Raw genomic sequence first — 15,527 nt, 5'->3', positions numbered from 1 at the left:
TACAGTAGTCCGTGACGTCATCAAGGTCAATCTAAGTAGGTCAGGGCCAGTAAGACGAGGTCACGGCACAGGCCGTGACGTCATCAAGGTCAAGGTCACGGAAAGTAGGTCATGACTCTATATAGGCCCCCTTACTACTTGCACCATCTCAGACAGGATAGTACATACCACGGGCTTTTTTTTTACACCAGTTGTGGTGCACTGGCTGGAACAAAAAATAGCCCAATGGGTCCACCCACGGGGATCGATCCTAGACCGACCGCGCATCAAGCGAACGCTGGGCTACGTCCCGCCCTACTTATAGATTGAGAACCCCGTTTCACCATATACGGTAAATTTTGGAGGGGCGGGCACTGGGGCCCCCTTAGATACACCACTGACAGTGAAATAATTAATGTATACAATAGCGCGAAACAATGGAGAGTGATTTACACCAGTCGGACATCTAACTATATATAAGTAATTATTTTACTAGTTATTTTAATTAATAATATTTGTTGATAAAAAGTACCACCAGCAAGATATGAATACCAAAAATGGAAACATTATAGCCGTTATAGCGCACACATGTTCTTAGGTTCTGGCCTCTGTCAGCTCCTCCGTCAAGGACAGTAGCAATAAAGCAACGAGGAATCATGCACTTTCCCATCAACAGAACAATACATGCCACGGCTTTTGGTGTACCAGTCGTGGGGCCACTGGTTGTCTCATAATAAATAAATAAATATCAAAATGACTACGTACTTTACACCCTGGCTTGTCAGGCACTTTTGAGTGTTGTGCAACCCCAGCACCATTGGATCCAATACAATACAATCATTATTGCAACCACTGGATCCGCGCTTGGTACCTTGACATTTAAAATTAAATGTATCTTCAAAACTGGATGTTAAATTGGCCGTATAAGTTATTTTAACACTTCTTATCCCGATATTAGTAATAGTAACTCCACACAGATGAGGGACACATTCAGAAACACACTCAGTAAATTATGTCGCAAAGTAAAATGTCATCCGCATTTATGACGTCATAATACTTAATATTAGAAGTATGTGATATGATGAAACAGATGACACCAGTCAAATTTGTTGGCGAGCGCCCACCTTCCTGAACACGCCAAAGGTTCCCATTTAAACTTCATCAGTATATAATATATATCGGGTGGCACTCCAAAAGCGATAACCCTACTGAATATAGAATTATTTAAAAGTATCAGGACTTTTGATATTGCACACCCATTACTATATGGATATTTGACACCATCAGTGAACATTGTAGGCACATAGGTCAAATACTGTGAAAATAGCAAGAGGTTCAAAACGGTCTATTTCACAATCATTACTTACTATTTCACTCAATATATATATGGATATTTGCTACATTCTATGAAAATTGTAGGCCCATTGGTCAAATATTGTTAAAATAGCAGCAGATTCAAAATTGTAAGACAAAAAATGTAACGCCAAAAGCTAAATAAAATAGTATCTACTTTAGTTTACTTGAAAAGGTGGTCAATGTGGCCACCGTATTACTCGCACTTCCCTCAAATTAATTTTTTTTTCCATGAGGAAACCGATTTTTCGATTTCTTTTCACATCTCTTACTTTGTCCTTTAGTTCATTCCCCAGGAATACTGCCGTGCCGTAAACAATGGCAGATGGATAAGTAGCTTATGGCGTCGCGTTAAAAAAAAATTTAATAATAAACTTGCACTTTTGAATCTGTTGCTATTTTAACAATATTCACTGAATGTGGCAAGTGTGAAATATCAAACTACAGAAACCATACTTTTTAGACAATTCCATATTCAATTGGGTTATTTTTTTATTTGGGGGAGGGGGGGGGGGGGGGGGCACCGATATATTTCTCGTTTCAAGCAGTGCATCACGACTGGTATATAATAACCTAGCGGACCCGTTTGTCCAAGTTTTCACTGAACACCTTAAACAGCATAATATTACACTGTAAACAATTAACCCCAGCCTACGCCCCTGGTGTAACCCACGTTCAGTCCCACAATGCATCTTTAAATGTTATACAGATATTATTACACTTGTAATAAATTAAATTAGATCCATATAAAGTGCTCTCATTTTTGTTCCTATCAGTCTCAGTCCCATTCATCCTCACAACAAAATCATCTCTATAGGGAGCCTACATACAATCATAACCATCAAGCCTCTTGCCATAAACTAACACCCATGACATACAAGGTAAATATTTAATGTGTTTATTTGAAACATATATTACATTACAGTAACACACAGCAATGTCAGTGCTATAACAACGAAAACCATCTACTAGTCCTATAATTAAGTTTACATTAATTTATTGTATTAAAATCTACCGCACATTTAATGCGAATGGAAAACCATGAATATGTTTTAAATTTAAAATGTTTAAGAAAATACCATTGACTAACTTGCATCTATTCAAAAGAGGGCTCCTAGTAAAGCTAAGAACTTCTGGCACCTAGCCAGCAATGTTTATGATTTTAAAAGCTATTTTATGGCATATTAAAAATTTGAAAACAAATGTGTGTGTGTTCGTGTGCAGTATAGTATGCTCATAAGATAATCCATGGAAGACCAACAGTTCATGCTATTGGCTAATGCAATTCAGCGCAAAATATTATGGATCTTGTAAAAATAACAAAACACTCAAGAACACACATAATTATGTAGTTATACATTACACAAGAACAACGAAGCTGTCACCTGTGAATATTGTCATATTCATAAACTTTGATGTTACCAACACAAAAACAAAAAAAACCCCACAAACTGTAATTTGGTGTTTTAATATTACTCATTAAAATCATGCAATAACTTTGGCAGAAACCTTCTTCAGCAAGGTGTTTTATCTTGCTATACGATTTTCAGGTAACATACTGTCCATGTTTGTGCGAGACCTCATACCTGCATTTTCAGCTTTGAGAAAAACAAAACTGGTTTTCAAAATTCCGAAGTTTTGCCACATACTGACAAACTGAATCCAAGACCTATAGATGAGATCAAGTCAACTTCCAGGGTTTTCCACTTTTAGTTTGCATGTAAAAACATCAAAATTAACTGATGCCAGGTTTTGCACAGACATATATATATAAGAAACAGAACTTCCAATTATTGACGTTTTAGAATTAGACTCAAGCATTTTGAATTCGTATTAAAAACAAAATAGCCACAAATGCTTAAAATATCTGAGTTTAACATGTTAAACATAATTTAACTGAATTCAAGGACATTTTACAAAAGCCATTAGCTAGGACCAAGGGCTGGGCAGGATGAATGTTTTCAAATACGATTGATTATACAGTAAGACATAGACTACACCAAAAAACACTCTGGACAGCTTGTAACTTCCTCAAAGACTTGTCAGGCACTACATGTACACTAAATTACACGGATTACAAGTATGGAAACAGCATATTCGAACATCACTTCAAGTAAAAATACAATTATTCTGCATGTACATAACTGATTAATTATATACAATATGTCATTCATACTAACATGACATACAACCATTATTAAATACCAGTACACACTGTCACCAAGTTCCAAGTCTGTATTAAAATGCTTTTAAAGTTAAATCATAAATATCTTTAACACATTAAAGATACAGTGGTTAAACAAATGTGGCACCTAAACACATGAATTACACTAAAAATGTTGTCTAAGTAGGAAGTTTCGCAAGTAGATTAATCTACTAACTGCACTAGACATGTAGATTGTTTCTGCACACAGATTACACCCGATCACTCTGAAAACAAAAGGTCCATGTGTTGTTGTTATTAGGCGTTCATCTGTACAAATAATCGGCCTGTAGGTTGGAAGCGATCGCCGTCTCCCACCGGTCGCCATTACTGAGCAGTTTCTCTTTGTTGTACAACAATTCCTCGTGAGTTTCAGTGGAGTATTCGAAATTTGGGCCCTAGGTGAAAAAAAAAAATATTAATTCAAAATTAATTTAAATGGATCAGAAGGAAATAAAATTGAAGCTGATCATATGACTGGAAACAGACTACCAATGACACATTGGTTAATTCTAGATAATGAAAGACAATGATTCTAGATAATGAAAGACAATGATTCTAGATAATGAAAGACAATGATAGGCTGTTGGGATGCTTGGACAAGTCCACTGGAATGCAGCAAGTTAGAAGGAAGGAAATGTTTTATTCAACGACACACTCAACACATTTTAGTTATGGTTATATGGTGCCGGACATATGGTTAAGGACCACACAGATAATGAGAGAGGAAACCCGCTGTCGCCAATTCATGAGCTACTCTTTTCGATTAGCAGCAAGGGATCTTTTATATACACTATCCCACAGACAGGATAACACATACCACAGCCTTTGATATACCAATCATGGTGCACTGGCTGGAGCAGTAGCAAGTCAGAGGTCAGGGCCCAATTTCACAAAACATTGTAAGCATAGTTTTGCACGTACACATAAATCTACAACTAAACCACAATTTTTATTGCTATTATAGTACAACAAATATACTTAAAAGTAAACATATTTCATTTTCTTCTGTCCTTAAAATGCTCCATCTTCTGTAATGATGTAAATTTCTTTGTGAAATAGATGCCAAACACTTGTAAATGTATGCCTGGTATAACTGTTAGTCGCAGATGTAAACTTATGATGTTTGGTGAAATAGGCCCCAGCTTACAGTATGAAAAGAAATTTTATTTTAACTTTACAGATTCTTTTAAATAACTGGAACACTGAACAATATAGAAAGCAGGACTCACCTTGTCCTTTGCCAAATTAGCCAATTGTTAATTTTTTAAATAAGAAGTGGCTACAACATTTAGTCGTTGGCTAATAAAATATTCCTAAAATTAACCACATTTTAATAAGTTTCAAGCAAATCCTCTACATAATATATGAAAACTGGCTCAACCAAAACGTGTTCCAGTGTGAGCCCTGAGAAAGATTCTTGCAGTAATCAGTCATTCATTAAGACTTTATCCACCAGCATGCTTCCAAACCTTAATGCATTTCTAAACGACCTGTAACAAGGCTTTAAATTCCTTTGTGAACTAGTTGGTACAAGAAAACAACAAAATGTGTCTGCCGAGATGGTTGAATCCTATGACCCAACAATTCAAGCGAGCACTCTACTGACTTGAGGTAACTCCCACCCCTCTGTCACTAAAAATTACCCTCTCAGCTTAGAGTTAAAAAAAGGTTTGTTCTGTTTAGTGACACCCCTGGAGCACATTGACTAATTAATCATTATTGGCTATTGGATGTCAAATATTTGGTAATTCTGACTTATAGTCATCAGAGGAAACCCGCTACATTTTTCCATATGCAGCAAGGGATCTTTTATATGCACTTTCCCATAGACAGGAAATCACATACCACAGCCTTTGTCCAGTTGTGGTGCACTGGTTGGAATGAAAAAAAAAACCCAGTAAGCTGAATTGATCCATCAAGGTGGTTCGATCCTGCGATACAGGAATCTCAAGCGAGCACTCAACCGACTGATCTAAATCCCGTCCCCTCAGCCTAGAGAACTAAACAAGTGTTCAGGACAACATGCATACATCATGCAGAACAATACATTTCAGTGTGTCTACAGACTTGAAATGAAAATAAAGTAGGCTTTATTTGCAGCTGCAACGCGGCAGTGGTGGGGGGGGGGTAGGAGGGGGAGGGGAGAGAGTTCAAGAGGAGGATGTCCAACCCTTTTGTCTGTCAAAATTTTTGAAGAAAAAACAAGTGACCTGAGATACATTCTGACAGCATCTAGAGTCAACATTTCAAGGTTTGCCCTGAAGAAATCTGTTCACAATCTATAAGATTTTAACGATATTGCATTTAATAGCTGTTTTATTTTAATGAATCGCCTCCTCCTTTACTGGATACTGGCCCTCTATCTGTAACAATCCTGCACATGGCTAAAGATATAGCTGGCATGGGCAAGGCCGCTAATCTTGATGGCTGTTATCATCATGATTCAGCCCTGCCAACCCTTTTTTTTAAACCTAAGGACACCATAGATAGAGAGCTATACACTTATAATATAGACATGAATGGGAAAATAGACAATACACCAGTATAAACCAGTTTTTAATGCAGAAGAGCTCAATTTGAAAGTATAATAGTCACCTGAATACAATTACAAACTCAATTGTGAGGAAATAAGCCAATAAAAATGCCGACAATCTCCTTTTTCCAAAAAAAAAGGAGATTTGTCATAAAAAAGGAGGAAATAAAGGAGATCTAGCAGAATCATGAAATAAAGGAAATTCTTTGAAATAAAGGACACGTGGACACACTGCATTTAAATTGTGGTCTTAGATCTTCATCAGGGCTAGATCTGGGGGAGTAGAATATTTTGAAAAATTATCTCCAAAAATGCAAAACCCAGTTATTTTCCCACAAAATATCACTTGTTATTTTTCGCTAAGTTTTATTTCTTTCCGCCAATTGTTCTTAAATTTCACAATTGGCAAATCTGGCAAGTGACAGAGCTAGCCCTGCTTCACTGTGCTGCAGAACAAGACAAAAACGTGACAAAACAAACAGCGAGTACGAAGGAAGGAAATGTTTTATTTAACGATGCACTCAACACATTTTATTTACAGTTATATGGCGTCGGACATATGGTTAAGAACCACACAAATATTGCGAGGAAACCCACTGTCGCCACTTCATAGGCTACTCTTTTCGATTAGCAGCAAGGGATCTTTTATATGCACCATCCTACAGACAGGACAACACATACCACAGCCTTTGATATACCCGTCGTGGTGCACTGGCTGGAGCGAGAAATAGCCCAATGATCCCACCGACAGGGATCGATCCCAGAACAACCACGCATCAAGCAAACGCTTTACCACTGGGTTATGTCCATTTCCAGCGAATATGGTGTACCTACCTCCACAATGGCGTCGACGGGACACGCTTCCTGACAGAATCCACAGTAGATACATTTAGTCATGTCGATGTCATATCTCGTCGTGCGACGGCTGCCATCGGCCCGCTCCTCAGCCTCTATTGTAATCGCCTTCACAGAAATTAAAACTTGTGAATAAGAACAATTGACAGTAAAATAGTGAGTGAATCTCATGAATCAGAATAACTGACCAAAAAAAAGTATTAATACATATTGGAAAGAAAAGTAAAGTTTGTTCTATTTAACTACGCCGCTAGAGCACATTGATTTTTTATCTTATCATCGGCTATTGGACGTCAAACATATGGTCATTCTGACCCTGTTTTTTTTAGAGGAAACCCGCTGTCGCCACACACGCTACTCTTTAACGACAGGCAGCAAGGGATCTTTTATTTGCTCTTCCCACAGGCAGGATAGCACAAACCATGGCCTTTGTTGAAATAGTTATGGATCACTGGTCGGTGCAAGTGGTTTACACCTACCCATTGAGCCTTGTGGAGTACTCACTCAGGGTTTGGAGTCGGTATCTGGATTAAAAATCCCATGCCTCGACTGGGATCCGAACCCAGTACCTACCAGCCTGTAGAGCAATGGCTTAACCACGTAATACATAGTAAATACAGTGAAACCTGTTTAAACCGGATTACATCACGGATCTAATATTTATCTGATTTAGACAGGATCCGGTGCTTAGAGGGTCGCGTTTTAAATTTTAAAAAATTTGGGACCATGAATCGTCTACGGTTTCAAAAGGATTCCGAATTGTTCAAGGTCCAATTTAGACAGATTTCACTGTACATAAAATTTAGGAGTGAATGTAGTAATAAAACAAAAAAGAACCCCCAAAAAGTACCAACGTATGGTACCTAATATTTTCCGGTACCTTACCAGAAATACTCAATTTGGTTCATTTATGTTTTCAAAACACACAACTGGAAAAAATCTATATATTACTGTACCAAAATACTTTTTAACTTCCCTCCCTTCATTCACAATTATTTGAGGTATGTAAGGCCCTGACATAACTGATTGAAGCAATACTCTGTGTTTTGTTACCTGAGCTGGACAAATAGCTTCACACAACTTGCAGGCAATGCAGCGCTCCTCGCCCGATGGGTAGCGTCTCAGAGCATGTTCCCCCCGGAACCGGGGACTCAGCGGACCCTTTTCAAATGGGTAGTTGATGGTGGCCGGTTCCTTGAACAACATTCCCAAAGTAATACCAAATCCTACAATAAATTAGAAAAACATACAACTTGTAAGAATAACAAGAATTCTGTGGAATGTAATGTCTCGCCTACCATAATTTTTTCGGGGCACTATGATGAACACTGGAAAGTGTAGCTACATGTTCATGTTTAAACCAAGCTTCAATGACCTAGGACTTGTAGTTTGTGAGAAACTGATAAAAATGCAAAACGTGAATGCAAAAGTTGACGCTGTTTCGGTTCATGAAGCAAAAGGCGATATAAAAATCAGGTTGCCATATTCATACTCACATTTTAATTTTAATTACTGAGGTATTTTCATTTGGTGGTGCAGGGTATTCATCGTATTTAAAAGTAGGAATCTGTTTGAAAAATACAAATATTACAGATATTTATCTAAGTAATAGTATCTAAGTGATACTATTACTCTAAGTTTAGTCACCGACATGCATAAATTTACATATATCTGTAATATTTAATTTTCACATAAAAATGGTTGGTACGGCACAGGTTTTTTCCATGTGTTAATATGCAATTTACCTTGTAAAAAGAAAAGGAAACAAAAAGATGACAGCTCACTCAGTTCAATATAAAATATACCATGACAGTACATGTGGTAACAAAAGAAAACACATGAATTAAAAACACCGGACCATACATTTTATTTCAACAGTGAAAATTATGCAAAGATTGTGTGTTGGATAGATTAAAAAAGTGTTATATATATCCAATACAAGTATGCACAGCTCAGTTAAATACAGATACATACTTACCAGAATAAACTGGGAATACATTCATGATACTGCATTACAATGATTGTACATGCAGTTAATAAAATATATAAAATACTGATTGCCATTCACTGACAACGGAACTACTATAATATTCTTTAAATTGTGACAGAGAAAGGTAAAACAATCACCTTTGAAGAGTTCATTCCAAAACGTTGTCACTGCGGCTCTGTCCGTCATAGACTTCCAGTCCATCTCTGGATCAGGCACACTGACATCCTCTGAAAGAAGCAGCAACACATGTGAAGGTTACACACCACCATTAATTACTCCATGTAATTCAAGACAATTTCTACGTCAGAATATATTCTGTGAAAGATACAACATTGTCGATAGTCTCATGTGACTACCAATTTTAGGGAGTGCTCTCGACTGACCAGTACCAAGTAAAAAATCAACATAGGTCGACAACAAAAAATTCCAATTAATGGCCCATATACTTGACCTCCACCTCATGTTGCTGTTATACAGGTGGCACCATACCACTTGCACAGTTGTTATCATTTAGTACTACATATAACAAGTTATTTCTAACTGGTCAATGGGTTATTTAAATACTACAGAGGTCAATCTAAGTGTAATCATTAAAGAAAGATTTCAAAAACCATATCAAAAATTTTCTAGTATTTTTTTTTAAGAGGAATTGTAAACTGACTGTCGTGTGTTCTGTATTGTGATTGGTTAATTACATTCTTTTTCCGGGATCAAATAGACAATAACACCCGGAAAGCTAATGACGTCATTAGAAAGTGACGTCATTAGCAATTGGAACAGGCGAACTTGACGATTCAAGGGTCTACAGTTAGATTGTAGCCAGGTATTTTTTTTAAGAAATGCCAAATATACAGTTAGTTCTGTAGAAAAACGATTCAGTTTACAATGGACATAACCATATGGAGTTTTTAGATTTGCGGATGTTATTGTCTATTTGATGCCCGCAAATAGACAATAACACCCGCAAATCTAAAAACTCCATATGGTTATCTCCTAACTATTTTCTAAACCGGACTATATTAAGCTGCTACAGCAAGTAATGACACGCCAAATGCTGGTGTGGTGCCTGAATAAGAGCTATACTCATTAAAAAAAAAAAAGAGTAGGGAGAAGTTATGGGTCTCTGGCCCCAATCTAATATTCAGTGGGGGAGGGAGGGAGGGAGGGGAAGAGAGAGACAGTATTTTAATTTATTCATTGAATGTGTATATTGCTTTCTTACTCAGATCAATTCTTAGATGGATACAGCAATGTAACTCATCAGTCATCATAACATTGTTTTCATATAACCAGACTTGATGGTTTTCAATTTGCCTCCCCCTACCTCAATCTTAATGTGGGTCAAAATCAACACACCTTTAAAATCTATAACTGGTTGTTATTTTAAATTAAATTGTTGTGTACTGACCTTTCACCTCAGTAATTTGAATCTTATTTTTACATGTACTTACTCCAGTGACAACCTCTTTGCTGTGAAACACACACGGGCCGGATGATGCTGCTTCGGAGAAGAAGTTGTGCTAAAATTAACAAATTCAGTCAGTCATTAAACATTATTTTAAAATCTTTAACAAAAACATTGGGAAAGACTTCCCTTTTAACAATGTTCCGGTTAAATGTGTAGGTGCCGACAGGCTGTTTCCTGTAGCAGCACTAGCTTTGGGCAACCATACAAAGTTTCACCAAATTATCTATTAAACTTCAAAAATGGCAAAAAAGAGTTGTTATTTTTTTTATTATTATTTACCTTTTTAAAACAATTCTTAATCATACAGTTAATACAATAACTTTACGTAACAGATCCAATGTTTATAAATATATAAATGTGAAATGCATGCATACACAAAACACTAATAACAATATCAATACTAGTCCTGTCCTTAAACAAAATCCTAAAAGCAGTATTCAAAATACAGAAAGAAAGTCCACCCCCACAATATATGGACATTATAAATTAAAAAGATCTATACATTCGGACATTGTTATCTAGATCTCTGTAAACTCATTATCCCAGGAAATCAGGAGATCGGGAAATGGTTCCACAACATAATTTTCATCAAAAGGCAAGTTTCAACTCAGTCCCAGCCTCCAGGGTTAACTCTGGATGAGCAAAATAGTTCACCAAATTGTCTATTAAACTTTAAAAATTGCACAAATCAACAATTATATTCTTTAAAATGTCAATTATTACATGAATTTTTTTTCGCCAAATTCAAATACAATTTGACAACTGCTTTCAAAATTCGCAATTGGCGAGTGCCAGAGGTAGCCCTGAGTCCACAGTTATCTCAAATCTTGGGCCATTTTGTTCATTCCCTTCAATATCGAGATAACGTTTGACTGCATATATATAATTAATCCTTGAATAAATTGTGACATATACATATAGACCACAATTTTACAAACTTATCATAATTGCAACAAGAGAATGCCACGCGTTTTGTTACATTATAATATAGACTCAGCTCCTTTTGTATCCATGTAAAATCTGAGATGAAACCCTTTAAAAAAAAAAAAAGTTATTTTCTAAAAAAATGTAGTAAAATTATTTCACCAACTTAAAATAAAATTTTCAATTGGCGAATTTGACAACTGGCAGAGCCATCCCTGCTGTAGTGTATGTATTAGTGATTATTATATCAAATATTTGTTATTAATTAGCGAACTCGAAAATTATCAATGTAATGGTATTTGACAATGTACATTATGTATCTGACCGAGTACTGTAGATGTTTGAAAGTTAGATGGACATTAGAACGGACCTCATGGCTAGCTCTGGGTGAGCAAAACATTTCGCCAAATCATCTTAAAAAATGCAAAACCCAGAGTTATTTTCAACAAAACACCAATTATTACATGAAATTAAAATAAAATTTGCCAATGTTCATAAAATTTGCAATTGGCGAGTGGCAGAACTAACCCTGACAGTTATGATTGCTCGCTTAGCCAGACATATCTATAGCAAAAACACAGAATGGCTGCCTACCACACGGTAGTCACAGATTTCCGCTCTAATACAACAATAAACCATTGGTACATTATTGAAAGGGGGTGCTGTCTGGGTTTTTCCTATAGTGTTTGTATTAGTGGTTACTATGTAAAATATTTGTTATCAGTGAACTCAAAAATGCTCAACTGATGTGAAGGTATTTAGTGTCAAACATAGGATTATTGTTGTATTACAGCGAAAACTTTGCCTACCGTGTGGTAGGCTGAAATTGGGTGTTTTCGCTATAGAGAGTGATTATAACCGTCCAAGCATCTGTTTAGGTCTCAAATGGCAGTACTCAGGATAGGGACCTTTGAAGGGCAGAGTACTCAGGATAGGGACCTTTGAAGGGCAGAGTACTCAGGATAGGGACCTTTGAAGGGCAGAGTACTCAGGATAGGGACCTTTGAAGGGCAGAGTACTCAGGATAGGGACCTTTGACGGGCAGAGTACTCAGGATAGGGACCTTTGAAGGGCAGAGTACTCAGGATAGGGACCTTTGAAGGGCAGAGTACTCAGGATAGGGACCTTTGAAGGGCAGAGTACTCAGGATAGGGACCTTTGAAGGGCAGAGTACTCAGGATAGGGACCTTTGAAGGGCAGAGTACTCAGGATAGGGACCTTTGAAGGGCAGAGTACTCAGGATAGGGACCTTTGAAGGGCAGAGTACTCAGGATAGGGACCTTTGAAGGGCAGAGTACTCAGGATAGGGACCTTTGAAGGGCAGAGTACTCAGGATAGGGACCTTTGACGGGCAGAGTACTCAGGATAGGGACCTTTGAAGGGCAGAGTACTCGGTACTGAGGCAAAGGAACGAAGGAAGGAAATGGTTTATTTAATGATGCACTCAACACATTTTATTTACAGTTATATGGCATCAGACATATGGTTAAGGACCACACAGATAATGAGGGAGGAAACCTGCTGTCGCCACTTCATGGGCTATTCTTTTCGATTAGCAGCAAGGAATCTTTTATATGCACCATTCCATAGACATGATAGTACATACCACAGCCTTTGATGTACCAGTCGTGGTGCACTGGCTGGAGCAAGACATAGGCCAATGGGCCCACTGACAGGGATTGATCCCAAATTGACAGCGCATCAAGCGAGTGCTTTACCACTGGGCTACATCTCAACTCCTGAGGCAAAAGTATCTGGAATTATGGCTAAGTATTAATATTCAAGGTGATGAATAGGATCATAGGTCATATACATGAATAAATGCACTGATGGTGAAAAGAGGTGGAGATGGTACCAAGGTACTGGGACTAAATTATTATTATAAATCTGTCCAAGCCCACAGCCTGAAGAGTCGAAGGGCACAGAGTGGCAAATTTGACTTTCACTTTGATAGCGATACAAACACTTGTTGTGCAACAAGACTACTAATAAATGCACACAGTGAAGTGATTTAATAACAATTTGCAACAAACAAAACTAATCACAATAACCATAACTGTCTGAAATGTATCTTCAAAAGCCAATCATTACCATTTCTTCCAGCTGAAAACAATTTGACCGTCGCCATATCTATTTTGTTGACGTTTTCCTCCTATGTTGTTGGAGCACCGTATGTAAACGAGAAACTGGCGAAAGAGTATCTTTATTTCTCTGTATATGCATTTTACAATTAACAAATCATGTTTTTAAACATAAGCATACAAAGGTAAATAAGAACACAATATTTGAAAATATCTTATAGTAAAACAGACAGCTGATATTAACATTACATAATTCATTAGTCAATTATGAAAAAATGTCTGGCCTAAAAATAAATTATTATCAATAAATATGCAGATAATGAATTGGAAGCAAAACGTTTTCTAAATTTTTTTATCACCACACACGTTGAACATTAGACTTACTAGGTATCAAGTTTATATCCATCTTGCAAGATAGTATTATAGGGTACCAAGTAAATTGAATTTTGTTAATTTAATAAATTATGAATTTCGGATGGAAAAATATACCCAAACCGTTTTGTGATTTAGAGCTATAAGCTACCTAGTAGGAGAAAGGCAGATAGGCCCCTCATAAAACACAACAAAGTGACGGTTTTAAATTGACTTGTGCCCTTGCTGGAGAAAACTTTTGTTATCAGGCCCGTCGAAACGATATTAGGAATGGAGGGGTGGGAGAGAGCACCATCTCTATCAAGGGGCCACAGTTTCGTGTGTGTGTGTGTGTGTGGGGGGGGGGGGGGGCACAAACCAGATTTTTGTCTACTTATACAGAGTAAGACAAAAAAAAAACCCAGTAACTTTTCGTTCTCCAATGAGCCCACCTCCCCCCGGTTCCAAGGGGCCTGGTTATGTCTAGTAATAGTGAATGTAGTAGTAGTACCACCACCACCACCACCGCTGTGTCCCGATTCTTGTTTTGCTGCCCTTGGTGTTTTTGGTACACCCATATAATTAGCGTGTTCATAACGAAAGCTTATGATACAGCCATCATGTTATTTAGTACCTGCTACAAGGTGATTAAGCGAAATTCAATAACACCAAAATTATTGACATAACTACAGCAATATTATCAAGTACACTATGTTCAGTGGTATGTAATAACTGGCATATTATTGGGGCTTTTTTGATATATATTACCAACAATGTTTGTTATAGCTATTTCATAAATTACTGGTATGCTCACTTGTTTGTTGTTATCAACATAGTATACAACAAATTATCTGTTTCTTCGTTTTTAAAACTATTTTGTTGTTGTTGTGATTGTTTTTCTTAAAATATAAAATCTACCTAATGCGACATTTCAGTTAGTAGCACAACAGTATTAGCAAGCTAAAATATTACAATCAATATACTGACATCTTCATTGGCATACATGGCAAATAGAGGTTATGCTAATCTCAGACTATCGTAAAATCAGCGAGTTGGCCAACTCCATGGTGACAGTTGGTAGTCTAAACTAGCATTTAACCATTCTCTGCATTCTCGGATTGAGTTTTTCCCGTCCCAGCCAGTGCCACACGACTGGTATATCAGAGGAAATGGTATGTGTTATCCTGTCAGTGGGATGGTGCATACAACAGATCCCTTGCTACGAATGAAATTTTTTAGCGTATTTCGTTTCTAAGACTATATGTCAAAATTACCAAAATGTTAGACATCCAATAGCTGATGATTAATAAATCAATGTGTTCTAGTGGTGTCGTTAAACAAAGTAAACTTTTAAACTTTTGTTAAATTATATTTAACACTGTTTCTCCCATAAAACATTTTCGGTGTATGGTTGAGGATTGACAGACTTGTATGCAAACTGAATATACAATGGAGGTTAACTATATTCTATGCTGCTACTAAGTCTTATTATACTCGAAAATATTATAGCTAACGAATTTGGTAGCGGCCGACAGTCCTATCCGATCATGTCGACTGGGTTCAGAAGACATCGTAACAGCATTTTCCTATTTTGACCTTGTTCATGCCTCTTAACCTTTTGGTGAACATTTCAACTATGGACTTAATTAATGGCTGTAGCCTGTGCTCATGGCATATGCTACCGGTAGGGCAGGATATGCTCACCTTTTGCGAACACCTGATATCATCACTATTTTTACAGTGATTTATGAGTGCATACCATCACAGCTATATATATATATTCCACT

General features: G+C 37.1%; 1 protein-coding gene across 1 annotated transcript; it reads right to left on the bottom strand.

Moving 5' to 3' along the window:
• Positions 1-2,216: 2,216 nt before the first annotated feature.
• Positions 2,217-13,449, bottom strand: LOC121367968 (NADH dehydrogenase [ubiquinone] iron-sulfur protein 8, mitochondrial-like). The gene is made up of 6 exons (XM_041492439.1): positions 13,400-13,449; positions 10,368-10,436; positions 9,054-9,143; positions 7,980-8,152; positions 6,906-7,034; positions 2,217-3,933 (listed from the first exon to the last, which is right to left on the bottom strand). The coding sequence occupies exons 1-6, from the start codon at positions 13,434-13,436 to the stop codon at positions 3,802-3,804; spliced, it is 630 nt and encodes a 209-aa protein (XP_041348373.1). The 5' UTR covers positions 13,437-13,449; the 3' UTR covers positions 2,217-3,801.
• Positions 13,450-15,527: the final 2,078 nt, after the last annotated feature.

This window comes from Gigantopelta aegis, chromosome 3, assembly GCF_016097555.1.
Source record: "Gigantopelta aegis isolate Gae_Host chromosome 3, Gae_host_genome, whole genome shotgun sequence".
Lineage (NCBI taxonomy): Eukaryota > Metazoa > Mollusca > Gastropoda > Neomphalida > Peltospiridae > Gigantopelta > Gigantopelta aegis.
This window is presented reverse-complemented; position numbering and strand designations above follow the sequence as displayed.